At 38.4% G+C, this 27545-nt stretch overlaps 1 protein-coding gene across 1 annotated transcript in view; it reads left to right on the top strand.

Moving 5' to 3' along the window:
• Nlrc4 (NLR family CARD domain containing 4) overlaps window positions 1-27545 on the top strand; it is a 44438-nt gene that overhangs the window by 1841 nt on the left and 15052 nt on the right. Inside the window, exons 3-7 of the mRNA XM_077791737.1 lie at window positions 14158-14418; window positions 15655-17649; window positions 23336-23428; window positions 24842-25012; window positions 27025-27117. Coding sequence (XP_077647863.1) covers window positions 14158-14418; window positions 15655-17649; window positions 23336-23428; window positions 24842-25012; window positions 27025-27117 — 2613 coding nt within the window. The remainder of the gene's footprint in view (window positions 1-14157; window positions 14419-15654; window positions 17650-23335; window positions 23429-24841; window positions 25013-27024; window positions 27118-27545) is intronic.

Here is a 27545-nt window from a genome sequence, read left to right as displayed (position 1 = left end):
TTATCAACATGCAATTTGATAGGTGATTCATATTTTATCATTTCAACTTTCATTTCATTGATTTCAATTAAATTATACCATGTCAAACACTTGAAACATGGATAGAATCTAAAGAGTGGCTGGAATAGACGACACTGGATGTAAACAAAAGGAAATGTTTTAAATTTTGAACTAATATCAGTGAGAGAGAATGTAACATCACAACCTGTAGGATAAAGGTAAATAATTCCAAGACCCTGATCAGTTGTTACCACATTTATAGCCCAGAAATAAGATGGATGTACTTATTTTTTTAATATTTATTTTTTAGTTGTAGTTGGACACAATACCTTTATTTTATTTATTTATTTTTTATTTATTGGCGGACACAACATCTTTGTTGGTATGTGGTGCTGAGGATCGAACCCGGGCTGCACGCATGCCAGGCGAGGGCGCTACCGCTTGAGCCACATCCCCAGCCCTATTTATTTATTTTTATGTGGTGCTGAGGATAGAACCCAGGGCCTCGCACACGTGTTAGGCAAACACTCTATTGCTGAGCCACAACCCTAGCCCCAGATGGATGTACCTATAAAAGATACTAACTCAAGGAAAACTAGCCAAACTGAAAGTTCCTAGGATTTATTTAGCAGATTATGCAGTCAGTACATAAGAATAGCATTCCTCTTTTTAAAAGATGGGATCTGCCTGTGTTTCCCAGGCTGGCCTTTAAACTCCAGAGCTCAAGTGATCCTCCCACTTCTGCTTCCCAACTCTCCAGGTGCCTGCCACTATGCCTGTCTCTCCTAAATCATCATTAACTGGTTGGTTCTTTATTTTGGTAAAGGGCACCCTCATTATTCCTGCCACTAAGGCCAGAAACTTATTAAAAGTCATTGTTGACTTCTCCTTTTCACTAACCCCTCAAGTGCCATCAAGTCTTGTTTGTTTTTAACTCTCAAACAGAACTTCAAAGCACTTCTTTTCATTGCTACTATTCTGATTCAGGTCACTACTACTGGAGAGAGATATGGTCAAATTATGTCGTTACATTGAGTGCATGTACGAATGTGTAACAACAACTCCCACCATTATGCACAACTATAATGCACCAATAAAAAATGTGGAAAGAAAAAGCCACTACTAGCTCACTTAGACAAATGGAATCACTGCTTAACTGGTTTTGCAGTGCAGCAGCTAAAGTGATCTTTGAAAATATGAACACCATCATGCCACTTTCTCACTGTAGAACTTTGAACAGCTTCCCATTGTATTTGGGTTTAAATACAAACTCCTACCCATCTCTTGCCAACCTCTCAGCCTCATGTCATGCCATCTCATCCCACTGTAATCAACTACCCTGGCCTTTATTCTGTTCTTAGAATTTGCCAAGACCTCGATGCTTGCTTTTCTCTGACTGGAAAGTTCTTCCTTGGCACTTTCAGGCCTGGTTCCATCCACCCTTGAGACCTTAGCTTAAATGTCACCTTTCTAACTTCCTTTACTACCATGTTCATCTCTACCCTGGTTATTTCTGAGTATTTATCACAAATATGTCATTATGGTATTTATTTGGTCACCTGTTTTTTTGTTTTTGTCTTTTTGCTTTGTTTTTTGGTTTTAGTACTGGAGATTTAACCCAAGGGTGCTTTCCCACTGAGCTACATCCGCAGCCCTTTTTATTGTTTTATTTCGAGACAGGGTTTTACTACATTGTTTAGGACCTTACTCAATTGCTGAGGCTGGCCTCAAACTTCTGATCTTCCTGGTTCAGCCTCCTGAGTCCCTGAGATTACATACAGGTATGCACTACCACACCCAGCACCTGTTTGTTCTTTAAAGAAGTAAATAAAGGCAAGAATAAATGATTGTAAAACCACAGTGAGATACTACTTATCCTTTAGAATGGCTGTAGTATAAAAAGACAAGGCTGAGTTCAGTGGTTTACACCTGCATTCCCAGCCACTCAGGAGGCTAAGGCAGGAGGATTTTAAGTTCAAGGCCAGCCTGGATAACTTAGTGAGACTCTGTCTCAAAATAAAAAAAGGGCTGGGGATGTAGCTCAGTGGTAGAGTGCTTCTGGATTCAATCCTTAGTACTGGAAAATAGTAATAATTACAATAACCAGTTGGCAAGGAGTGGAGAAACTAGAGCCCTTATACACTATTCTATAATGTCAAGTGGTGCTGCTACTTTGGAAGACAATCTGGCAGTTGGAAGTTTCTCAAATGTGCCATATGAACTAGCAATTCCACTTCTGGGTATATAACCATGAGAAATGAAAACATGCCCATGTAGAAACTCATACCCTAATGTTTATAGCAGCATATTCATAATAGCCAAAAGGGGGAAATAATCTCAAAGTCAATCAGCTAATGATTACATATTTTATACAGTGTAATATTTCTTGATAATAAAAATAAATGATACATGCTTATGAAAATGGGCATCAATTTATTTATTTTACCATGATATACTACTGCATCTGTCTCCTGTGGCTGCCATAATAAATGACCACCAAAAATCAGTATTTTAGGGTCTGGAGTTGTAGCTCAGTGGTAGAGCTGTTGCCAAGCGTGTGTGAGGCAGTGGGTTGGATTCTCAACACCGCATATGAATAAATAAAGGTCTATCAACAATTAAAAATATATTGTAAAAAACTCAGTATCGTAGGGCTGAAATCAAGATGTCAGCAGAACTGTACTCCCACTGGAGGCTCTTGGGGAGAATCTCCCCCAACACTCTATTTATTTTTTCATTTTTTTTCCTTTTCCAGCATTAAGAGACTATCAGTATTCTTGGTGTATGACCGTATAACTCCAGTCTCTGACTTCACGGTCACTCTGCCTTCCCTCTTCTATCTGTTTCAAATGTCCCTCTGCTTCTCTCTTACAAAGGACCCACCTGAATATCCAAAAACTTCACACCCACTTTTAGATCTGTAACCTAATCTCATGTGAAAAGGTATGTCCTTCACAGGTGCCAGGGGTTAGCACATGATATATTCAAATGGTCATTATTCAGCCCACTACAACCATATTTCTACATTTTTCCTTTTTATCCTATGTCATGTGTTATTACAAAAGTAATGGGTATTTGGTACGGGAAATTAAAATATACAGAGAAGCAAAATAAGACAACTTAAAATTCTCCATAATTTTTCTTCCCAGAGGTAAATACCATTATTATTCTGATGCCTATCTTTGCAGGGTTTTTCCTTGGATGTATATTTACATAAAGGTTTCATTAAAATTGAAAAGTCCACCTGATAGTACAGGCCCAGATCTTACTTCCAAGAAGCCCATCTCACAGTTGTGGGAAACATACTTCCCTAAAAAATATAGAATGCAGAAATTCACTTTGGGGAAAACTCACATATCCCTCTGCATCAGAAAGGTGAATCTCAGAGTGCTCATTTTGAAACAAGAAATTACACAACATGAAAAAAAAAAAGTCTCAGTTTGTGCAAAGCAGAGGAAAGAGTATGCAAGAATGTCATTCACAAGGGCAGAGAGATTGAGAGATTTCTCCATTCCCGGAGCTGAATATAAGCTATAAGCTGGCTTCCTGGAGTCTCTGACCACAAATCTTGAATATGTGTGCCAGTGTGAGCCCCTGGCTGTTCAAGTGCAGAAGAGTGTCCCCACACATCATCGGGGGTGTGAATTGGTACTGGTGATCCATGTGCCTGTGCTAACCTTGCCCAGAATCCTGGTGACAGAGAACGCTCATTTGCTGGACGTCTTCTGCAAATTAAGGTAAGGAGTTGAGCATGACCTTGACTGCTGAAGTGATATGCTTTCAACCAAATCAATACATTCCATTCCTCTCTCCCCCTCCCTCCTTCTCTCTCTTTCTGTTGATCATAAAAAATACATATCTAATGTCCAAAGCACAGGGTCTCATTTTAAGATATAGAATAGATAAATAAAAAACAATAGGATCATTATGTTGTGAATAAACAGAAAACAAATGAGTGAATTTCTAGTTTTTGTGTCTTCAAGTCTCAAATTTCACCTCTTCCCTGTTACTTCTACTGATACTCATCTGTCCTTTCTGAACTTGAAGTCCGTGTGTCCCAACCACTCTTACTATGCTTTGACAAAAAGAAAAAGAGCTGTTCAGCATTTCCCCTTTTTGTATACTCGCCTCTCACAAAACAGGAAGGTGTCTGATCTAGAGGAAACCCAGGCTCTGCTATGAAATGGGAAGTAGTTAAAAAGAAACTTCATTCTAAAATGGCTTTTGGTCCACCCACAGAAGGGCAACTGGATTATTCAGCCAGGTACCGAAGGGAGAGGGAATGGGATTTTAAGTATGTTTCAGTGCTAAATAGTAAAGTTTTGGTTTATATTCATTTAAAGTTCATGTCTGTTAGGTTTTCCTCCAGAGAAATGTGATTTTGCATGATTGGTTGGATTTGCCTGCAGGGAAAACTTTAGGGGTGGTTAACTTGGTCTGCTGGGTTTTCATTGAGTTGATGTTTAAAAGTACATTGGAGTCTGGGAGGTACATTTGTGTTAACTTTGAGACAAAGTCAGGGAGACCTTGAAAACACATTTTGGCATTACAGAAAGGAAACCCAGTCTTGTTGCTGAGATTATCATTAGAATCACAGATCAGCACATCCCTGGGAACCCCCTTTGTGTATCCAAATTTTCTCTTCTTATAAGGATACCAGTTAGACTGGATTAGGCTCATCTGAATAGCTTCATTTTAACTTCATTCTTTAAAACCCCTATCTTCAAGTACAGTCACATTTAGAGCTTCAGCATTTGGACTTGGAAGGGAATGGATAATTTAGCCCAAAATATAACATTAACAGTAATAAGTGAGATTGCTGGAGTCTAAAGATATAAGAACATTCTAGAGACTTTTACTAGAAAGGAAGACAGATAACACACACTGTCCATCTCTACCCCAACTACTACCATGTTTAGTCTCCACACAAGTCCTAGGAGGTGGGTAATACACATGTCAGTATTTCAGTAAAGAAAGCAAGACCAAGAAAGGCCAACTAACACTCTGGAGTGCCCATCTCACAAGCTGCAGAGCGAGGACTTGAATTCAGGCTCACAATGCCAAAGTCAAAATGCATTTTCCATTTCCATGTGCTTCCTCTTTCCCTCATTTCATCCATGAATTGTGGGAATGACTCCAAAAGTCATGGGTCATGAGTCCTGAGGAACTTTAGTTCTCTGAGGAGCTTTCTTCCACATACCATGTGGAAGAAAATACCTATTTTTAGAATTTGTTCAAAACATTATTTTCCAAGATACAACTATAGGAAAAGGACTTTTCCCACCCAATTCAGATTTTCACTGGACAGAATTCTGGGAGGAGAGGAGTTGCAGAGCCAGAGCCAAGGTCTAGGGATGCAAACTGGTACCAGTACTGTTCTTCAACCAAAAGGGTAACTCAGAATTGACTACAGGAGCAGGGAAACCTTTAGGGATGGTTAACCTGGTCTGCTGGATTTCATTGGTTTTCTTCAAATTAATTTTATTGAATTGACTTTATTCTCCGGAGCATTAATTGACTCTGACTTGGTTCCCCATTCTGGCCACAGACTTTCTGTGACTAGGAAGACTACTTCCAGTATCCAAATGAAGATGCATTTTTTAGCACCTTCAAAATCAGCTGAGATTCTTTCCCGATGATCCCTGCAGCAATTTCAATTCTTTCAGCTGACAAATGACCGGATGACCAACTCTGGGATTAATTGATTCTGTTCACTTGTGAATAGAGGGAACTTCTAGGCTTCTTTCTCATCTTCTTCCTCTTTTTTCCTGTTCTCACTTAAACTCTGACCCAATCTGTAGTGGTCTGACTCCTCCCAGGTCCACCCCTTTTGGGGGAGGTAGAAAAGGAAGGAAGAATTAACAGTAGTTGCTACTTATCAAGTTTTTTTCTGTGTGCTAGTCCCTACCCTTTGATCTGGGACTCTCCGCTTGTTAGTAAGACAGCTGGAATTTGGACCCTATGCTGGCACTGGAAGAGGCCTTTGCTTATATCCCTGTGCTGCCCAACCCCTGTCCCCCACAGCTCTTCCCTATGCTGCTTTCTCTGCCTGGAAATGGCCTCTTTGCTTTACTACCTGGTAGACTTTGGTTTCCCTCAAGTACAGCTCAAAAGTCACTTCGCTTGATTGTGACTAAATATTCACAAGTAATAAATGTTACTGCTGGAAGTGTACTTCATGAGGACCTAATAAACCTGAACTCTTAACTACTTAAAAAAAAAAAAAAAAGTCACCTCGCCCAGGTAGAGTTAAACATCCCTCTGAGGGAGCTCCCTGGAAAACTGACCTTCAAACATTCATTGACCTTGACTATATTACCACCTAGTGCCAGGAAACATAAATCATTGAAATAAAATTTTCATGGGAAAATACAGTGTTTCTTATCATTTTAGTTCTAGTCCATATTTGGGTGGGGGGGTACCAGGGATTGAACTCAGGGGCACTCACCCACTGAGCCACATCCTCAGCCCTATTTTGTATTTTAGAGACAGGGTCTCACGGATTTGCCTAGCACCTCGCCTGTTGCTGAGGCTAGCTTTGAGCTTGTAATCCTTCTGTTTCAGCCTCCCAAGCCACTAGGATTACAGGGGTGCACCACTGCGCCGAGCCTAATTCATATTTTTTTTAAATATGGAATAGAAATAGAAAATAATATAAAAATAGAAATATTAAATAAAATAGTTTTGAAAATATGTAACATAAATATAAACAAATATACAAATGGAAAAAAAAAGAAAATTATTTTTTAAAAATATGGAATACTTTGAAGAATTTAAGTGTTTGTGACCCAATTAATTTATTATCATGACCCATTATCACGAGCGGATCACTGGAAAACTGCCCTGGAAGACACACTTTCTTCCTCCAACAGACTCTCCTGATGCTCTCAGCTCTGAAATCCTCTGACTCTTCAAACAGAGGTCTTAGGGCCCAGGTTTTTTGGTTCAGAGGAAAGCAAATTTTGGTCCCCATCCACTAGCCACCTAAAATGCAAAGTGTATTTTAACCTCATTTGTTTGTCCAGTAATAGAAAGTCTGGCCCTAAAAACATAATTATTTGTATCTTAGCAGAATGCACTTAATTTTTTTGACATTTGAAAAAATAATTTTGAATACCCCATCCTTTACATAACAACATTATTTTCAAAAACAACTATGAAGTTAATGTTAATAATGGATAGAAATTCATGCATTGAATTTTTTCATTTTTACATTTATGAAGAATTTTTTTTAATATTTATTTTTTTTTTTTTAGTTCTCGGCAGACACAACATCTTTGTTGGTATGTGGTGCTGAGGATCGAACCCGGGCTGCACGCATGCCAGGCGAGCGCGCTACCGCTTGAGCCACATCCCCAGCCCCATTTATGAAGAATTTTTATTGTGGAAAGACATATGTAACATAAAATTTATCATCTTCACCATTTTTCAGTGTATAGTTCTATAGTATTGTATATACTCACATTGTAGAATCTTTGTGTTTGTTTGTTTGTTTGGTAGCAGGAGTTGAATCCAGGGATGCTTAACCACTGAGCCACATCCCCAGCCCTTTTTATTTTTTATTTTAAGACAGTCTCTCACTAAATGGCGTAGGGCCTGGCTAAGTTGCTGAGGCTGGTTTTGAACTCTCAATTCTCCTGCCTCAGCCTCCCTGGGATTACAGGTGTGGTTCTAGATTTTATTCATCTTGCAAAACTGAAACACTATTCCTATTAACAACTCTCCGTTTCCTGCAGTTGTTGATTTTCCTTTATTCAGCTTTAACTTATTAAACTGAAGTAACATTTCTACCTCTTTACATACCAGACTGAAAGCCAGAGGTCAAAAAAGTGTCTTGTATCCTGGTGAGGTGGCTTAGGAGGCTGAGGCAAGAGAATCGCAAATTCATCCTCAGCAAATTAGTAAATTGCCCTGTCTTGAATGAAAAACAAAAAGGGCTGGGGTTGTAGCTCAGTGGTAAAGCACACCTGGGTTCAAAAATCTTGAGTACCAAGAATAAAGATAAAAAATGTGTCTTAAAGATAGAAATCAGGAAACTGGAATTGTGGCTTGGTGGTTGATCACTCGCCTAGTACATTTGAGGACCTGGGTTCGATCCTCAGCACCACATAAAAATAAATAAAATAAAAGTATTGTGTCCAACTGCAACTAAAAAATAAATATTGGGGCTGGGGATGTGGCTCAGTTGTAGAGCACTTGCCTGGTATGTGTGAAGCACAGGGTTCGATTCTCAGCACCACATATAAATAAATAAAGATCCATTGACAACTAAAAAATGTTTAAAAAATAAAATAAAAAATAAATATTAAAAAAAATAGAAATCAGGGCTGGGATTGTGGCTCAGTGGTAGAGCATTTGCCTAGCATGTGTGAGGCACTGGGTTCAAGTCTCAGCACCACATATAAATAAATAAAATAAGGATCCATCAACAACTAAAAAGCAGTTTTTAAAAAAATATATAGAAATCAGCTGTGTGCAGTGCACATCTGTAGACCCAGTTACTCAGGAAGCTGAAACACGATTGTGAACTTAAGGCCAGCCTGGGCAAGAAGGCAAGACCCCCATCTCAAAGTACAAAAACAAAATAGAAATCAGTAAAAAATCAGTAAAAATGATTTTAACATTTATATGGGAATGTAAATGATTTCAAAGGAGAACAAAATTGGAGGATTTATTATACTACCTGATTTTGTGGGGGCTAAGGGGTACTTGAGATTGAACCAGGAGTGCTACATCCCCAGACCCTTTTTTAAAAATATTGAGACAGGGTCTAGATAAATTGCTGGGTCTGGCTGCAAATTTATGATCTTTCTGCTTCAGCCTCCAAAGCTGCTGGGCTTGCAGGTGTGTGCCACTGTTCCGAGCACATACTACCTGATTTTAACACTTATGAGGACACAGTAATCAAGAAAATTTATTTTTTTTCCAGTGCTAAGGATATAACCCAGGGCCTTGTAATGCTAGGCAAGCAGTCTACAACAGAGATACAGCCCCTTGCCCCAGGAACCTCAACCTTTTATCTCACACCATAAACAAAAATTTTCTCAAAATGAATCAACAATCTTAAGTGTAAGTGAATCGTGACATCCCGTGCAAAAGCTAAAATCATAAGATCCCTAAAAAAACTTGGGTGAAAAACCTTTGGGGCTTAAATAACAATGATTTTGTAAATAGGGACACAAAAATCATGAATCAAAAAAAAGCAAAATTAATAAGCTGGATGTTTTAGTCGGCTTTGCGTCACTGTGACCAACAGACCTGACAAGAACAATATAAAGGAGAAAAAGCTTATTTGGGCTCATATTTCAGAGTTTCAGTTCTGAAAATATGAGCCATAGCTCTGGGCCTGAGGATGGCAGAAGGATGTGGCAGAGGAAAGCAGCTCAGCACATGGCAACCTGGAGGCAGAGAGAGCTCTGTTCACCAGGGACAAAATATAAAACCCAAAGATACATCCCTAGTGACCTACCTCCTCTCGCCATCCCCTACCTGTTTATAGTTACTGTCCTGTTCATCACTGTCAGTGGATTAATCTACTGATTAGGTTACGACTCTTACATTATCTAGCACGGGAGCTTTTGGGGACACCTCATATCTAAACCATGACACTGAACTTCATGAAAATGAAAATAGCTTGCTCTTGAGAAGATGTAAGAAGATGCACATCAAACCATGTTTTCTATGTTCCATATTTTATGATGTCATAATTTTGGGAGTCTTTATTCAATTTATATGAATTTATAAAAGAGATTAGACTAATTTATGATGAAAAAATCAGAATAATGATTGCCTCTGAAGATGTGGTAGAGATGGAATTTGGGAAGGGGTGTGAGATACTTTTTAAGGAGAGGGCAGAGTTCTATCTCATGACAGGTTTTTGAAGTGTAAGCCTTTCAAAACTCATTAAAGAGTATAGTTAAGATCTGCAAGCTACATCTCCAGACCTTCAATGTATGTATTTTTTTCTAAAACAAAAACAAAAACAAAACAGTATTGAATTCTACTTAATGACACAGATGTAGAATGTATTCATGTCGAAGCTGGGTGTGGTGTCATTGTAGGCACCCAGGAGGCTGAGGCAGATGATAGGCAGGAGGATCTCAAGTTTGAGGCCAGCCTTGGCAACTTAGTGAGACCCTGTATCAAAAATTAAAAAATAAAAAGGGCTGGGATATATCTCAGTGGTAAAGCACCCCTGGATTTTATCCCTAGTACAAAAAATAAATAAATTAAAGAATGTATTGATGTCCATAACTTATGTTGAATAAACAAAAATAAGTAAAAAGGATTGATGAATAGATAGAGGGATGGATAATTAGATTGGCATATGATAAAGTAACCATAGCCAAATATTAATTGTAGGATCTATGTGGTGGTTATGAAATACTTTTGTATAGCTTTTAAAAATTTCTGTTATGTTTGAAATTTTTCATAGTAAAATGTTAGGGAAAATATTTATGGGTTTCCAACCCAACCCCATTCTCATGCCTCAGTCCCAATCATCTAGCTTCCATTTTTGCTTCTCTCCACCTGGTGATCGGAATTTTCTTCCCCCTTTCCTATCTGTCCAATAATGCTGTTTCTAATTCAGGATCTTTGTCTTCATCCTAAAGCAGCGAGGTGTGTATGTGTGAATAGACAGCAGTGGTGGGGGGCGCAGATGGTGATCTGACTTATTTGGCTCAGGGAGGGACATGGGGAGAGCAACGATAGGCCAAGCACTGGGCGTCTGGGTCTCTGCTTTTCAGCACACATTTTAAAATATCTAAGGGACAAGAAAGAGAAAGGGAGTCGATTTCTACAGTTTTTGGAAAGATGAAAGGCCAGGACCACACCAAGAAGTAGAAATATGTTTATTATCTTAAAATATCACTTTGAACATGCTTTTGGTATTGCCATTGCTCCCAATTGCCCCTAGAACAAAATACAAATGCCTCATCATGGCATACAAGTCTTTCTATGGCGTCTCTCCTTTGTACCCTCACAGCACACCTGCTCTTTCTGTTTCTTCAGTCACTCGTACTCTGTCTCATACTGTGGCTCATTTCCTCTATTATGCAAGCCTTCTTACCTTCCGCCACCTCCAGCCAGACCCCCTGTTCTCATCTTACTATACTTTAAGACTTGATTATGTGCTGTCTCCTGCCTGAAAACTTCTTCCCTGGATGAGTCTAGTGCGTGTCACTCTTTTTTTTTTTAAATATTATTTTTTAGTTGTCAGTGAATCTTTATTTTATTTATTTATATGTGGTGCTGAGAATCGAACCCAGTGCTTCACCCATGCTTCATTCTTACCTGGAGCAATTGGAGAGAACTTACCCTCAGCACCATTCTTTTTGGCACTTACCCCTACCATCTTTTGCTATTTAATTCCAAGTCACCTTCTTAGCTTTCACCAGCATCAACTGGAAGAAACTTTGAGAAGGACAGAGTCCCACTTGAACAGAGTCTAGAGCTCTAGTTCAAGAGTGCAGACACCTGGGTTCTCCTTAGGTTTTTCTTATAAATAGCCAATGGCTTTGAGCAAGTTTTTATTTGGCTTGGACCATCATTATCTCATCTCTAAGAAGAGGGGCATTAGCTGGATAATTGCTCCAGTCCTCCAATGTGATTGTTTCTGGTTCTGTTTTGTTTTATAGAATGAAGGATAATTTTACAGAAAGAAGAAGACAATATTGCAATCATCTTTGACAGGTCCATTTGGAAATAATATCTTCTACTAAATATAGAAAGGTAGAACACTTTTATTCAGAACAAGTAAGTATATTACAAATTACATCTGCCTAGTTGTATAGTTGTGGAGATCAATTCATGCCTTCATCTGACTTGTTAGAGGTAGAATTCTTAACAAATTAAGAACAATAGTTCTGTTGTTTGGGCACATTCATTTATGGATATGGCAGCCTGTGAATAAAAGGTCAAACCACAGATAGGACAGAACAAAGAGCGACTGTTGGTTCTCTGTCATCACCTATTCACTCTTACTCTTCCATCCAGATAGCAGAGCTACATGCATTAAGATCATTGGGAAGAAACAGTGTAGAGCCAAGTGGTACTCAAAATTAGCTCTTTCCATTCTGATGAGAGTATGCTATCCAATGTCAGAGCCACTAGCCACATATGGCTACATGACTGTGAATTTAATTAAGTTAAAATTTAATTTTATGTCAAAATTCAATTGGATAGTCACTCTAGCCAATTTTCTAGTGTGCCTAATGGCTACCATACTAGACAGTGCAAATGGAGAACATGGTCATCATCTCAGAAAGTTCTGCTGTAAAGTGCTGGTCTAGACAAAGAGATACTCTGAAAAAAAATGAAGAATGAATGAATGAGCAAGCTTGTTTTCACTTAACTATTTTGTTAAAGAAGTGTATGATGGTCCACACTTATGGAGATATATCATGACAGTTAACAAAAACTATGTTTCTTACAGTTATATAGCGGCTAGTGGCAACTATATCATGTAGATATATAGTCAAAGGTTAAATAGGATGGAGATATACCATGATTAGTAATAAGAATATCAGTTATACGCAGGATATTTATAATGTATAGTATGTAAGGTATACTTTTTAAATTTTAAAACATTTGTATATATATGGCTTTACTAAATATCACTAATCTTTAACATACTCTGAGAAAGTGTCAGTGTCTTCATTTTACAGTTGAAGACATGGCCTCTGAAAGGCTCTCTTGTGAACATGCATCAATCTCCAGAACTTTCTGAAGCTACATGTTCTTCAGCTGTAAAATTAAGGTCACATGAGACAAAGTCATAGAGGTTATTCCAGAAGGAGGGTGCAGGAGCCAAGAGCACAGTTGAGACTCCAGAGGACAGGGACAGGACTCTTCTATAGGACTGGTAGACAGGGTTGGACAACATCCCAGCTGAAGTTAGCTGTAGAGATCTGCGATGTGGAGAAAGGGAAGGTGACATGGGATCCTGGCATTGGAGAGCTCGAGAGTGCATTTCAGACCAGAGAGGACGTAGGGGTTTTAGGAGAAGCATCTTTACTCATTGATCAATCAAGAAGGGTTTGAAAACCAGGAGCAACCTAGGCCAGGAAGAAAACTAGCAGACCCTGAGAGTGAAAAACCAGGAAGATATTTCTCAGAGCTGTTATGGATACAGTGTGGTATAGTGCCTTTGAGAGACCTTGCAAAGCTGGGTGCAAAAATGATAGAGCTTTCCCAGAAACCAAGAGAAACTAGAGATTGGATTTAGTCCAATGTTTTGCAGTGATACTCTTCATAAATGACCAAAGTCTGAGAGATAAAAAAGGCTGTTTCTTTGGTGACAGCAGGATAATGACTAAAAATTATAGCTAACATGTCTCAAGCTATTACTTTATCTGGGATACTGTACATGAACTCTCAAAACAACTTCATAAGTTAAATATTGTTCTCAACCCCTTGGTACAGATGAGGAATCAATATAGTATGCTAGAACTGGTTCTGTTTTTATACTCTGATTGTTGAATTTTTAGGATTTTTGGCATGTGACGTGTTGTTAGCTTGAAATTGACCATGGTGGAAATACTGAATCAGCTATGGGGATTGGTAAATGCTATATATTCTCTATCTCCAGAGAGCCAATTTGTTATACATTTAGCAACACATCATTTAACAGGGTCAAAGAGGTTTAGCAACTTGTCAAGTTTACATGGTAGCAATTGTCAGAGTCTAGGTTAATTCATTACTCTAAAACCTATAGTTTTACCACTCTGACATCATTGGGGACAGTTTTTTAAAAAACATTTTTAATTGTAGATGGACACAATACCCTTATTTTATTTATTTATTCATATGTGGTGCTAAAGATTGAACCCAGTATCTCACACATGCTAGGTGAGTGCTCTCCACTGAGTGACAACCCCAGCCCACTGGGGACACTTTTATATCGAGGACAAGATTACTCACCTTACTTCATCACCAATACAAAACCATCGTACTCACCAAGGACTCTGGAGTCAGGGATAAGGAATTTTGCACAGCATTTATTGAGGGCCTGGAATTCAGGCACTTGACATTTCCATAATTCAAGATGTGCACAGTGGGAAGCAGGTGGGGAATGAGCAGTACTGAGCTCTGACATCAGATGCTGATATGCATATTTTATATAAATTAATATGTATATTCCCCTTGTCTCCTCAGTGAATTTTATAAAGGAAAATAGTCAAGACCTCATTCAAAGGATGGGCATAACTGTTACCAAGCAAATTGTGGATGATCTGTTTGGGTGGAATGTTCTGAATAGTGAAGAAGTAAGCATGATTTATTGTGAGAAGGTGGAGCAGGATGCTGCACGAGGGATCATTCACATGATTTTGAAAAAGGGCTCAGAGGCCTGCAACCTCTTTCTTAAATGTCTTGAAAAATGGAACTATCCTCTGTATCAGGACTTGAATGGACAAAGTAAGTATCAGTTGCTTGCATCTATTTCTACAACTAGAATGGACCATGAGGAGGATCCCTGTTTCCTAGCAGTGAGCTCTGGTTCATGCTAAGGAAAAGCTCTCATTTGATCACTTAAGATTACATGAGACACAGTTGTAGAGGATATCCCCATAAGGAGGATGCAGGAGCCAAAATATGGAGACTGGAGGATATGGAAAATGACGACCTTCAAGACTGAGAGACCTGGGAGGAGAGAGGGAGGAAGAGGACAAATATTGATCCTTTCCCAATAAATTCTTTCCCAGTGACAATAAACCTCAAAGGAAGTAACCAAACATTAATTCTTTCCCAGTGACAACACAATGACCCCCCAGAGGAAGCAGATGAACTCTGGACCCTCCATCCTTGCCCAGTAAAAATAAGCCTCTAATTTTTACAAGCTCTTTCCTGAATGCCCAAACTGACACATTCTGTTGAAGAGATTACGTCATCTCTCAGGGTAACATGTAAAAACCCAGATCCCTTCTGTAAAAAGGGGCCATTTTCTACTCAGAAAGCGAGCCCCTCTGATGCCTGACTCCGCTGGTAAATAAAAGGCACTGCTGATCCGTGAAGTCTGCTCTCATCCTGGTTACTTATTACAGTGCCAAAACTCTTTTGGTTATTTTGCTTATAGAAGCCAAATAAGTAACCCGAAAGCCAGGAAATAAATGACTTCTTATCATTTCAAAGCATACACTCATCAATTCCTTGATCTACCTGTGGATGAGCAGCCCAGCTGACTACCTTCTCTATGACCTCAGCACCAGGGCAAAGACAGTCCAACTGACCGAGGGAGGACGACTCTGCTTTACATGAAACAGTAATTTTAATTCCTGTAAATGAGCAGCTTATGTCATGACAGGTTTTAATCAAAGTGAAGGCTGTTCAACTGGAAGTTGCCCCTAACCATCACCCTCAGCCAAATCCTCCACTTCCCTTAATCCAAACACAGGCTCCAGCCATTTCAAATCAGCAGCTGCATGGATTGGTAGCAGAAAGAAAGAAATGGAAGGCAAAAGGGGGAGGAGGGAAGAGGTGCCAGGGGAAAGCAGCAGGAGATGTGGAACGCTTTGTGCAGGCTCAGAACTGGAGAAGGACATGAAAGCCACCTATGACATCACTCAGCTTTACCCCCCCCTTCCTTCTCCTCACCTCCAGGGATTGAGGGCACACAGAATGGTGGCCTCTCTAACATCACCTCTTTTCTAACAGGTCTTTTTCATCAGCTATCAGAAGGAGACTTAGATGATTTGGCTCAGGATTTAAAAGATTTATACCATACCCCCTCTTTTCTGAACTTCCATCCCCTGGGTGAAGATATTGATATTATTTTTAATTTGAAAAGGACATTCACAGAGCCTATCCTTTGGAGGAAGGACCAACACCATCACCGTGTGGAGCAGCTGACCCTGAGTGGTCTGCTGGAGACTCTTCAGAGCCCCTGCATCATTGAAGGGGAATCGGGCAAAGGCAAGTCCACCCTGCTACAGAGAATCGCCATGCTCTGGGCCTCTGGGAAGTGTGGGGCCCTGACCAAGTTCAAATTTGTCTTCTTTCTTCGTCTAAGCAGAGCCCAGGGTGGACTGTTTGAAACCCTGTGTGATCAGCTCGTGGATGTACCTGACACCATCAGGAAGCGCACCTTCATGGCTATGCTGCTGAAGCTAAGGCAGGGGGCTCTTTTTCTCCTTGATGGCTACAATGAATTCAAGCCTGAGAACTGCCCAGAAATAGAAGCCCTGATAAAGGAAAACCACCGCTTCAAGAACATGGTCATAGTCACCACCACCACCGAGTGCCTGAGGCACATCAGGCAGTTTGGTGCCCTGACTGTCGAGGTGGGGGATATGACCGAGGACAGTGCCCGGGTTCTCATCCGAGAAGTGCTGATTAAGGAGCTTGCTGAAGGCTTGCTGCTCCAGATTCAGAAATCCAGGTGCTTGAGGAATCTGATGAAGACCCCTCTCTTCGTGGTCATCACTTGTGCAATCCAGATGGGTGAGAGTGAGTTCCACTCTCACACACAAACCACACTGTTCTGTACCTTCTATGATCTGCTGATACATAAAAACAGGCACAAACATAAAGGCGCAGCTGCAAGTCATTTAACCCGGAGCCTAGAGCACTGTGGAGACCTGGCTCTGGAGGGGGTGTTCTCCCACAAATTTGACTTTGAGCTGGAGGATGTGTCCAGCGTGAATGAGGACGTCCTGCTGACCACTGGACTCCTCTGTAAATACACAGCTCAAAGGTTCAAGCCCAAGTATAAATTCTTCCATAAGTCCTTCCAGGAGTACGTAGCGGGACGCAGGCTCAGCAGTTTATTGATGTCTCCCAAGCCAGAGGAAGTCACCAAGGGGAAGAGTCACTTGCAGAAAATGGTTTCCATTTCAGACATTACCTCCCTGTATAGCAACCTGCTCCTGTATACATGTGGGTCCTCTGCCGAAGCCACCAGAGCTGTCATGAGGCACCTTGCTGCTGTGTATCAACATGGCAGCCTGATAGGGCTTTCCATCACCAAGAGGCCTCTCTGGAGACAGGAATCTATGCAAAGTTTGAAGAACACCACTGAGCAAGAAATTCTGAAAGCCATCAACATCAATTCCTTTGCAGAGTGTGGCATCAATTTATTCCATGAGAGTATATCTAAATCGGCCCTGAGCCAAGAATTCGAAGCTTTCTTCCGTGGTAAAAGTTTGTATATCAATTCAGACAATATCCCTGACTACCTATTTGACTTCTTTGAACACTTGCCTAATTGTGCAAGTGCTCTGGACTTCATCAAACTGGATTTCTATGGAGGCGCCTCAGGTTCACAGGACAAGGCTACAAAAGATGGAACGAGAATCCCCACAGAAGAGTCCTCGGAAACCTACATTCCCAACCGGGCTGTGTCTTTGTTCTTCAACTGGAAACAGGAATTCAAGACTCTGGAGGTCACACTCCGGGATTTCAGCAGGTTGAATAAACAAGATATCAAATACCTAGGCAAGATATTCAGCTCCACAGCAAGCCTCAGACTGTCTGTTAAGAGATGTGCCGGTGTGGCTGGAAGCCTCAGTTCAATCCTCAGCACCTGCAAGAATATTCATTCCCTCATGGTAGAAGCCAGTCCCCTCACCATAGAAGACGAACAGCACATCACATCTGTGACAAACCTGACAACTTTGAGTATTCATGACCTGCGGACTCAACAGCTGCCAGGTATTGCATACATGAGCAGTTTAAGCTATAACTAAGTCTGGCTGGGTACTCTGGAGATATTCGATATCATGTAGTTTTATTTTCAGCTCTCCAATAGTTTCTAGCAGATGTTAGGACTTAGAATGGAGGTGAGACGGCTGGGGAGAGAGGTCTATGTAGAGGGAGGAGTGTCAGGGAAGATTTCTAGAGCTGAGAAGTTTTATATATATCATAAAAAATTATATATTCTAAAATATATTTTTATCTAGTATATATTGTTATAATAAGATATACTAATTATTAAGTATATACATATTTTTATTATTTAAAATATATGTAAAATTTACAATGTAGGCAAAGCTTGTCTTCGGCAAACCCTTCCCCCCATCAGCATCTCCATCTCTACCCAACACCCACTGTTTCCCTGCCAAGTGGCATCCTGTTCTGGGAGAAAATCCAGCCTGTAAGTTAATCACCTTGTAGAAACTAATGACTAATTGTGTTACTAGATTTTCATCTGGGAAAGTGCAAAGTATATCTTGCCCCATTGTTACTGCAAGTATTGTTTATTTAGAAAAAAAAGATTTTAGGAGTGGATACTGGCTAACATGAAGAAATTTCAGACTACAGGCACACACATGTGGGGGCAAGGTTTCTGGGTAAAGGGGAATCTTCTTCAAATTCCAAATAATACTAGAGATGAGCATTTTCCCTGCCTGTGTAGAGCAACCCAGTTAACAGAGCAGGGCTGCTAGGGGTGGAGATGCGGCCAGCAGGAACCTTGTTCTGTTCACTGTTTGTTTTCAGTCATAAGTGAGTTCCTGGCCAGTTCTACTTCATTTGCTACCCAAAGAGGAATTCTCTATGATGTGTAGAATCTAGAATTATTTTGTCCAGATCATCTTTGCAACCTCCTACTCAATGCAGGAATCTCTTCTGTAGGATTCTGGATGTCACCTAGACTTTATCGTCTGACCTTTCATGCCAGGAAATGACCATCTGCTCTTGGCAGTTATTCTTTTACAGTTGTCTTGCAAAGTTGTCACTTTTGTGCTGAATTTGGCCTACAGGGTGTTTAGAATTTATATATATATATATATATGTGTGTGTGTGTGTGTGTGTGTGTGTGTGTATGTGTGTGTGTGTACGTGTGCATGTGTGTACATATATTATTAGCACATAATATATTACATATACACATAATTGTATATGCTTATGGGGTATACAATAATTAGATTTTTAAAATGTTTGCCAATATTTTGCTCTCAATTCGTAAAATTTAATTCATTTTAAGAGTAACATGTTCACTTGGTCCAAGGTTTAAAAGGACCTAAAATGAAAAGTCTCCTCCTGCCCATGTCTTCTAGTCATGACCACCCTCCCTGGAGGAGCTACCAGCCTTTTGAAATTGGGAGATATCACACGAAAATATAGATTTCTCATTTCTCTTCAAATTTGTTAGATTTGGCCACTGTATGCTCATATCCTTATTGGGAACAATTGGCCAAATCCACATATCCACTTCTGTGTTCCTTGGGCAAGACATGGGTACAGACTCCACCTGTCCTACTTTTTATAATAACATTACCTTCCTGCCCCTTTTTAAAAATTTTGCTTGTAGTTTATGCAATAAGGTTTTCAGATATATCTTTAAACTGTGTATATAATTCCTAGATCAAAAGGGCTAGTTTGAGAATGAAATGTCATATACCACTCATAATATGCAAGGTCCCTTTGCAAAAACAGATGTAGATTGAAGAAAGGCTAATTACCAGGATAGGAAGGTATCCCCCTAGGAACTACATAAGGTTTCCAAGGTTCCTCTTCAACTTTAAGAACTGCCCTTGAATAGCATTTTTCTTAAAATTTCATGTGTTTTATTTATCAATAATAAATCACAAACCTTAAAAATTCACAATTTAGTGTTGGGGATATAGCCCAATGTTGGAATGGTTAACTAATATCCACAAGCCCCATGGACCTTGTTTGATTGCCCTAGCACTGAAAAAAAATTACAATTTTTATTTAATATCAAAATTTTTTTCCAAGAAAAATTTCAACTATTGTACTTGTAAATGGAAATTCAAACCAAAATATGTACTCTATCTAATGGTTCATTGAAGAATACAAAAAGCAATAGACATAGGTGCAGATGTGCATGCCTATAATTCTAGAGACTCAGGAAGCTGAGACAGGAGGATTACAACTTCAAGGTCAGCCTCAGCAATTTAGTGAGGCCCTAAGCAACTTAGTAAGACTCTATCTTAAAATAAAAACAAACAGGGGCTGGGGATGTGGCTCAAGCGGTAGCGCGCTTGCCTGGCTTGTGTGCGGCCCGGGTTCGATCCTCAGCACCACATACAAAGATGTGTGTCTGCCAAAAAATAAAAAAATAAACATTAAAATTCTCTCTCTCTCTTAAAAAAATAAAAATAAAAATAAATTTATAGGGCTTGGGATATGGCCCAATGGTTAAGTGCCTCTGGTTTCAATCCTGGCACCAAAACACAAAAAACAAAAACTTCTACTCAGATCTTGGTTGGTATTATATTAAATCTACTGAGTAATTCAGGGAGAATTAGCATCTTTACCATGTTGAGTATTCTAAGCCATGAGCGTGGTTTCTCTTTGCATTTATTTAGATCTTGCTTGCTTTCTTTCATTACCATTTTATAGTATTCAGCATACAGAGGCAGCACATGTTATTAGATTTATACCCAACTGTTTCATTCTTTTGGAACCATTTTTAATTTTTTAATTGATTTTTTAAAAATAAATGACAGTAGAATGCATCGCAATTCTTATTACACATACACAGCACAAATTTTAATATCTCTGGTTGTATATAAAGTATGTTCACACCAATTTGTGTCTTCATACATGTACTTTGGATAATGATGTCCATCACATTCTACCATCTTTTGGAACCATTTTAAAAGGCATTAAAATTTTGTTTGGTTTCCAATTGTTGATTATTACTATATAGAAATACAATTAATTTTAGCATCTTCATCTTATTTTTTGTACCTCTGATAATTTACTTATTAGTTTTATAAGGTGTTTGTTTTTGTAGATTCCTTAAAATTTTCATCATAGATCATTATCTCATCTCCAAAAACATATATATATATATATATATATATATATATATATATGCTTTCTAATCTGCATTTCTTTTATTTCATTTTCTTATTGCATTAGCTAGTACTTGTAGTGTTATGTTGAATTGCAGTGGTAAGAGCGAATGAACATTCTGCCTTGTTCCTGATCTTAGGGAGAAAGCATTCAGACTTTCACAATTAAGTATAGTAACTGTAGCTTTTTTATAGATGCCTTTTTTTCAAATTGAGGAAATTTCCTTTTATAGGTTGCTAGAATCATAAATAAATGTTGAATTTTGTCAGGTATATTTTCTGCATCAATTTATATGATCATGTTATTCTCCCATGGACCATTAATATTATACAAGTTGATTATACAGGTTGATATGCAACTACTGAACCAGCCCTGCATTCCTTGTATGAAGCTTGCTTGGTAGTAGTGTAATAATATTCTTTCCATGTATTGATTGAATTCCACTTGCTATTTCATTAAGGATTTTTTTAAAAAAAAATTGTTGTAGTTGTAGATGGACAGAATGCCTTTATTTTATTTGTTTATTTTTATGTGGTGCTAAGGATCAAACCCAGTGCCTCATGCATGCTAGGCAAGTGCTCTGCCACTGAGTTATATCCCCAGCCCTCATTGAGGATTTAAAAAAATATTTTTAGTTGTAAATGAACATAATATCTTTATTTTATTTATTTTTATTTGGTGCTGAAGATTAAACCCAGTGCTTCACATATGCTAGGCAAGCACTCTACCACTGAGCTACAATCCAAGCCCCCTCCTTGAGGATTTTTGCTTCTGTGTTCTTGAGTGATATTAAAGTTTTATTTTCTCGTACTGTCTTTCTCTAGGTTTCATACTAAGTTAATGATGGCTTCATAAAATGATTTGGGAAACTACTCCAAAAGCTGAGGCAGGAGGATTCCAAATTTGAAACTAGCTTTCATAACATGTCTAAAAAAAAAAAAAAAAAAAGGTTGGAAATATAGCTCAGTGCTCTAGCACCCTCCCCACGAGATCTCGGAAGTCTTTCCTATTTTCTGGAACTGATTGTGAACTTGGTGCTATGTCTTATTTGAAAGTTTGGTAGAATTTGCAAGTGGAAGTATCTGTTTCTACAGATTCTTTCTTTTCCTGTTTTTTTTTTTTTTTGTAGTGCTGAGGATTGAAGCCAAAAGGTATATGCTATATTGCTGAGCTATATCCTCAGCCACAGATTTCTTCTTTTCTTCTTCTTTTTAAATTTAAAATCACAAATTCTTTAATAGTTTTTGTCAGACTCTTAAGATTACTACTTCCATATTAGGTGAGTTTTGGTAGTTTATGGTTTTCATGGAACTGGACAATTTCGTATATGTTATCCAATTCATATGTGTAAGTTTGCTCATATTCTATAACATCTGTAGTGTCTGAGATGATATACCCTTTTTCATTTCTGATATTGGTAATTTATGTCTCCTTTTATATTTTTCAGTTTTGCTAAAAATTTATAAATTTTATTGACCTTTTTAAAGATCCAGCTTCATTGATTGCTTTATATTTTTTGTGATTTTATTGATATCTACTCTTATTTCCATTTTTGCTCTCTTTTCTGTAGTCTCTTAAGTCTAGGTTGTTGACTTGAGACCTTTTGTTATTTCCAGTTAGAAGCATTCAATGTTATAATCTTCCCTCTAAACAGAAGGTTTTATTATTTACTTATTATTTAGCTGAAGATTTTTATTATTTGTTAGATTTTATTATTTTTTATGTATTATTCAAAATATAGGGACTGGGGATGCAACGCTGTGGTAGAGTACTTGTCTAGCAAATACATACACAGAAGAGGGAGTACTGGGGATTGAACTCAGGGGCACACGGCCACTGAGCCACATCCCCAATCCTGTCTTGTATTATATTTAGAGACAGAGTCTCATTGAGTTGCTTAGCACTCGTGATTCTCCTGTCTTAGCTTCCCAAGCAGCTGGGATTACAAGCTTGCATCTTTCTTACTGGTGTCTAGTATAATTCCATTATATTTGGGAAACATGATTATAATTAAGTACAATGCTCATCTCTCTGACACATTTCTGTGTCAATATCATGAGCATTTCTTGCCCATGGTAAACACTAAAATATTCTGATTGGTAATAGAAATGACAGTGATAGTGAGGTATAGTGATACATGCCTATAATCCCAGCGGCTTGAGAGGCTGAGGCAGGATGATAGCAAGTTCAAAGTCAGTATCAACAATTTAGTGAGACAGAAAGCAACTTAGCAAGACCCTGTCTCAAAATTTTAAAAAAGCAAAAAGAGCTGGGGATATAGCTCAGTTGGTAGAGTGCTTGCCTCATATGCACAAGGCCCTGAATTTGGTATCCCTAGCACCCTCCCCACCACCCCCCTGCACCTCTCCGCGCCGCCCCCCTCCCCACAAAAAAAAAAAAAAGCACAAAGGACTAGGAATGTAGCTAATCGGTTAAGTGCCCCTGGGTTCAATCCCTGGTATCAATGAAAAAAGAAAGAAATGACAGTAATAATAAATGACATAGTAAATAATAAATAGTTGATGTCAGATGAACATAGTCCAATCTTTATTTATTTATTTATTTTTGGCAGGTGGTCTGATTGACAGCTTGGGTAATTTGAAGAACCTTGTGAAGCTCATACTGGATAACATTAAGATGAATGAGGAAGATGCTATAAAACTAGGTCAGATTTTTATTTTCCCTAATTGTTTTTTCTTAATTTTAAAAATGTAACTATGATACTATGAATAGTTAGCATAAGAGTCTTTGGCACTGGATGCATCTACATGGGGCACTGTTTCATGCACTGTGAATATACTGGTTTCCTAGGCATTTCCCACACTCCCATTACAATCCTTAAGCACTATTTTATTCAAACTGTACACCATCTGACTGTCACCTTTTTAGAGGAGAAAACTGCAGGATGCATTTTTAACTCCCTTCTCCCTGGATGATAGACTATTTTGTATTTAAGGTGATATAAAAAGATTTATACTGTGGTTTCATAACTAAAACTTCATAAATGAAATAAGATGCAGGAAAGAAGGTGGAACAAGAAAATTTTGGGAACACAGCAGAGTCCATGACTCGTCACAGAGATCCAGGCCCTCAAGGATAAGGGGAATTCCTGTTGAAGCAGCGTTGTCTAAATAAATGTCCCTTTTTCCTCCCTCCCTCCCTCCCTCTCTCCACCTCTTACCTCCCTCCTTGAGCAGGGAAAATGCTCCCTTTTTCCTTCATCAGTGTTCTTTTTCCTTCTACTTTTTGCACAAAGATAATTCATTCCTATAATTCAAATATGGCTGACACCTCCTTACAGGATCCCTGAGAAAATTAATTAATCCAATTAAACTGTTTGCTCTATGCCTATGAATTGGACAGATCATCAAAGCTGGAAGGAGCCTGAAAAAATCCATTGGAAACTAGAATGTTTTATAGACTTGCCCAAGGTCTCATGACCTTGGACAAAAGTGGACAGTCTGATTCTGTTATTAAGAAATCAAAATCTGGGGCTGGGTTTGTAGCTGAGTGGCAAAGCACTTGCCTAGTACATGTGAGGTATTGGGTTTGATCTTCAGCACCACTTAACAATAAATTTTAAAAAATAAAGGCATTGTGAATTATTTAAAAATAGTTATAATAAGAGTATACATTGAAATGCATGAAAACACCACACATTTTACTACAGTTCTTCTCATGCTGCTGAGAGAATGACCTCCATAGAAAAGACTTGAATGGGGGCTGGGGTTGTGGCTCAGTGGTGGAGTCTTTGCCTAGCATGCACGAGGTGCTGGGTTCGATCCTCAGCACCACACACACAAAAAAACTAAATAGACAAAGGGAAGGTGTTGTGTCCATCTACAACTAAAAATATTTAAAAAGAAAGAAAAAAAAAAGGACTTGAATGGTTTGGGAAATTGAAAATTGAGGATTTAAAGAAAAAACAACTCTGACTCTTGAAGTAACTTGAGGCCTCTCTACAGAAAGAACATGGAAAGGTCTCTGTGCTGTTCTTTGCCTTCTTTTCAGTCCATTAATCTATGTTTAAATCAAAGTGACTTGGTATCTTAATGTATTTCCTTTCAATTTTTTGCAGCTGAAGGTCTGACAAACCTGAAAAAGATGTGTTTGTTTCGTCTGACCCACTTGTCTGACATTGGGAAGGGAATGGATTACATAGTCAAGTCTCTATCAGGCCAACCCTGTGACCTTGAAGAAATCCAATTAGTTTCCTGTTGCCTTTCTGCAAATTCTGTGAAAACCCTAGGTAACTATTGTCTCCATGCCCTAAATGAAAACAGAGTAACAGAACATGTGAGACTTTTATACTAATGCACACTAAATCTTACAAATGGAAATTTAATTTAAAAAAACTGGGAAAGATGATAAAGATGCTTAGGTATTATCCATCCTGTTTTTAATGATTTCTCTGTGATCAGAATTAAAATTAATTATTGATGGATGATAGAAGAGAATTATAGAATAGTTGAAAATGTTATAACTGTGAGAGAAGGTGAAAAGGAAGAAAATAGGAAATTGTTTGAAAAATGTTTGTTTAAAACTTACTGTACATCCTGTCATATAACTACTGCCCATTAAATACTTATATGAATGGATAAACAAATGATATAAAGTAAAGACATAGGATTTCTTTAAATTCTCTCTGGCCTTGTATTCTTACCCATTACCCTGTTGAGATGGAGTTAAGTCTCTGGAGTCCCCACAGGGTATGCATACTAACTATGGAGAAATCTTTCCATATTTCTGAATAAACTGTTCACTTCAGATGTTTTAAGCTTTCAATTTTGGAAAAAAGGTAGTGTAACACTTTTAAAATCAGTCCATAAAACTGCTAGGAGTCTAGACAGATTATAAGAAAGCCATTTGTTTACAAATATAAGCTTATAGCTACAGAAACCCATGGCTGGGGCTGGGGTTGTTGCTCAGTGGTAAAGCACTTATATAATATATGTGAGGCTCTGGGTTCAATCTCCAGCACTGAAAAACAAAAAACAAAGAAATCCATGGTTGGAAAAGGCTAGACAAATATTGGGAACACTGAGAAGGATGAGTATACTCCTTTATTTCTCTACTTGCTACTAGGAAGCAACCAGCTTAGAAGTGAAAAGAGCAAATGTATATACTCATGAAACATTGTCTAATTTTTTTAAAGGAAGTAGTTCAAAGTAGTTTTGATAAGGAAACCTTCAGCTAGATTAAGCAAACATGATAAATATATGAATTAAAGAATGCATTTCTTAGCTACAGTGATACTGATATATAATGTTTGCATGCAGAGTAGTTGTCTGTATTTTTTAATCTCAACATATTTGTCTTTGTCATTAAGATATATATTTGATAGTGAGCATAGAGTTAGTTTTACTTTTTTTTTTCAGTTCTGATTATCTCTGCCCTTTATTTGGAGCGTTTAGTCCATTCATACTTAATATACTTAAGTGTGGATGGATTTGCACCTGCTTCTATCCTATTTGTTTTCTTTTTTCTTTACCCTTACCCTTTTTTTTTTTTTTTGGACTTTCTAAAGTTTTGTTGGACACAGTGGAACCTTCCTGTAATCCCAGCAATTTGAGAGGCTGAGGCAGGAAGAACGTGAGTTTAGAGCCAGCCTCAGCAACTTAGTGAGGCCCTGAGCAACTCAGTGGGACCCTGTTTCTAAATAAAATATAAAAAGGTCTGGGGGATGTGGCTCAGTGGTTAAATATTGCTGAGTTCAATCCCTGGTCCCCAAAACAAACAAACAAAACAACAACAACAAAAACAAAAACCTTTCTAAGTTTTTATTATTAATATCACAACCATGATGTCAACAAAATCAGGTAGGCTGAGGTACACAAAAAAAACTCACCTGTTTTGTCTTCTTCTGTTTGTCCACATGATTAAGGGTATTTTGGAATTGGAAGCAACCGCACAGTGTATTTCAACCACCTCATTCTATAGATGCAGAAAATGAGGCTTACATTGAGTGGCTATTCCATGGTGACATAACAACAATGTCCCATGATGCTTTTGACTCTGTGTAACCTGGAGTTCATTAATCAGAACCTAAGACCAGGAAATATCTGCCCACTTGGTCATGGCTTTGGGAATTGGCAGTTACAGTACCTATCCAGGTACTTTTGGGGATAATTAAGTTGATCAAGTCAAATGAGAGTTTGTATTGCCATCAGCAAAGAAGCCAAGGGTCAGAATTCTTCTAAGGATATTTAAAAAGGCATATATAGTTATATGAAAATATTTTTATTATATTTTGTTTTTCAGCTCAGAATCTTCATAATCTGGTCAAACTGAGCATTCTTGATTTATCAGAAAATTACCTGGGGAAGGATGGAAATGAAGCTCTACAGGAACTGAGTAAGAATGACAACTTGACCACAGTCAGATACTTGCATATGTGTCTGGATAGTTAGAAAAACACTAGCCTTGGCCCTGAGGTCTCTTGTACTCAGGGGAGACCTACTAGATGCACCTTCCGTAGGAAAATCCTTTAATCCTTATATAGTCACCTGTTTGCACATGCTCATTGCATCTGAGGCTCCTACACGATTGTCTCTTTCAGGGATGGTAGTCTTCAAAGTTCAAGACAAATTTACTTTAAAAAGTAGTGATAAGGGCTGGGACTGTGGCTCAGCGGTAGCACACTTGCCTGACATGTGTGAGGCACTGGGTTCAATTCTCAGCACCATGTATAAGTAAATAAAATAAAGATCTATCAACAACTAATAAAATAAAATTTAAAAAAGTAGTGATAAGACTTCTTTTTAAATAAAATAGTTTTTAGT

This window comes from Urocitellus parryii, chromosome 12 (assembly GCF_045843805.1).
Source record: "Urocitellus parryii isolate mUroPar1 chromosome 12, mUroPar1.hap1, whole genome shotgun sequence".
Lineage (NCBI taxonomy): Eukaryota > Metazoa > Chordata > Mammalia > Rodentia > Sciuridae > Urocitellus > Urocitellus parryii.
The sequence above is the reverse complement of the archived record's forward strand: the minus strand, read 5'-3'. Positions and strand labels throughout refer to the sequence as shown.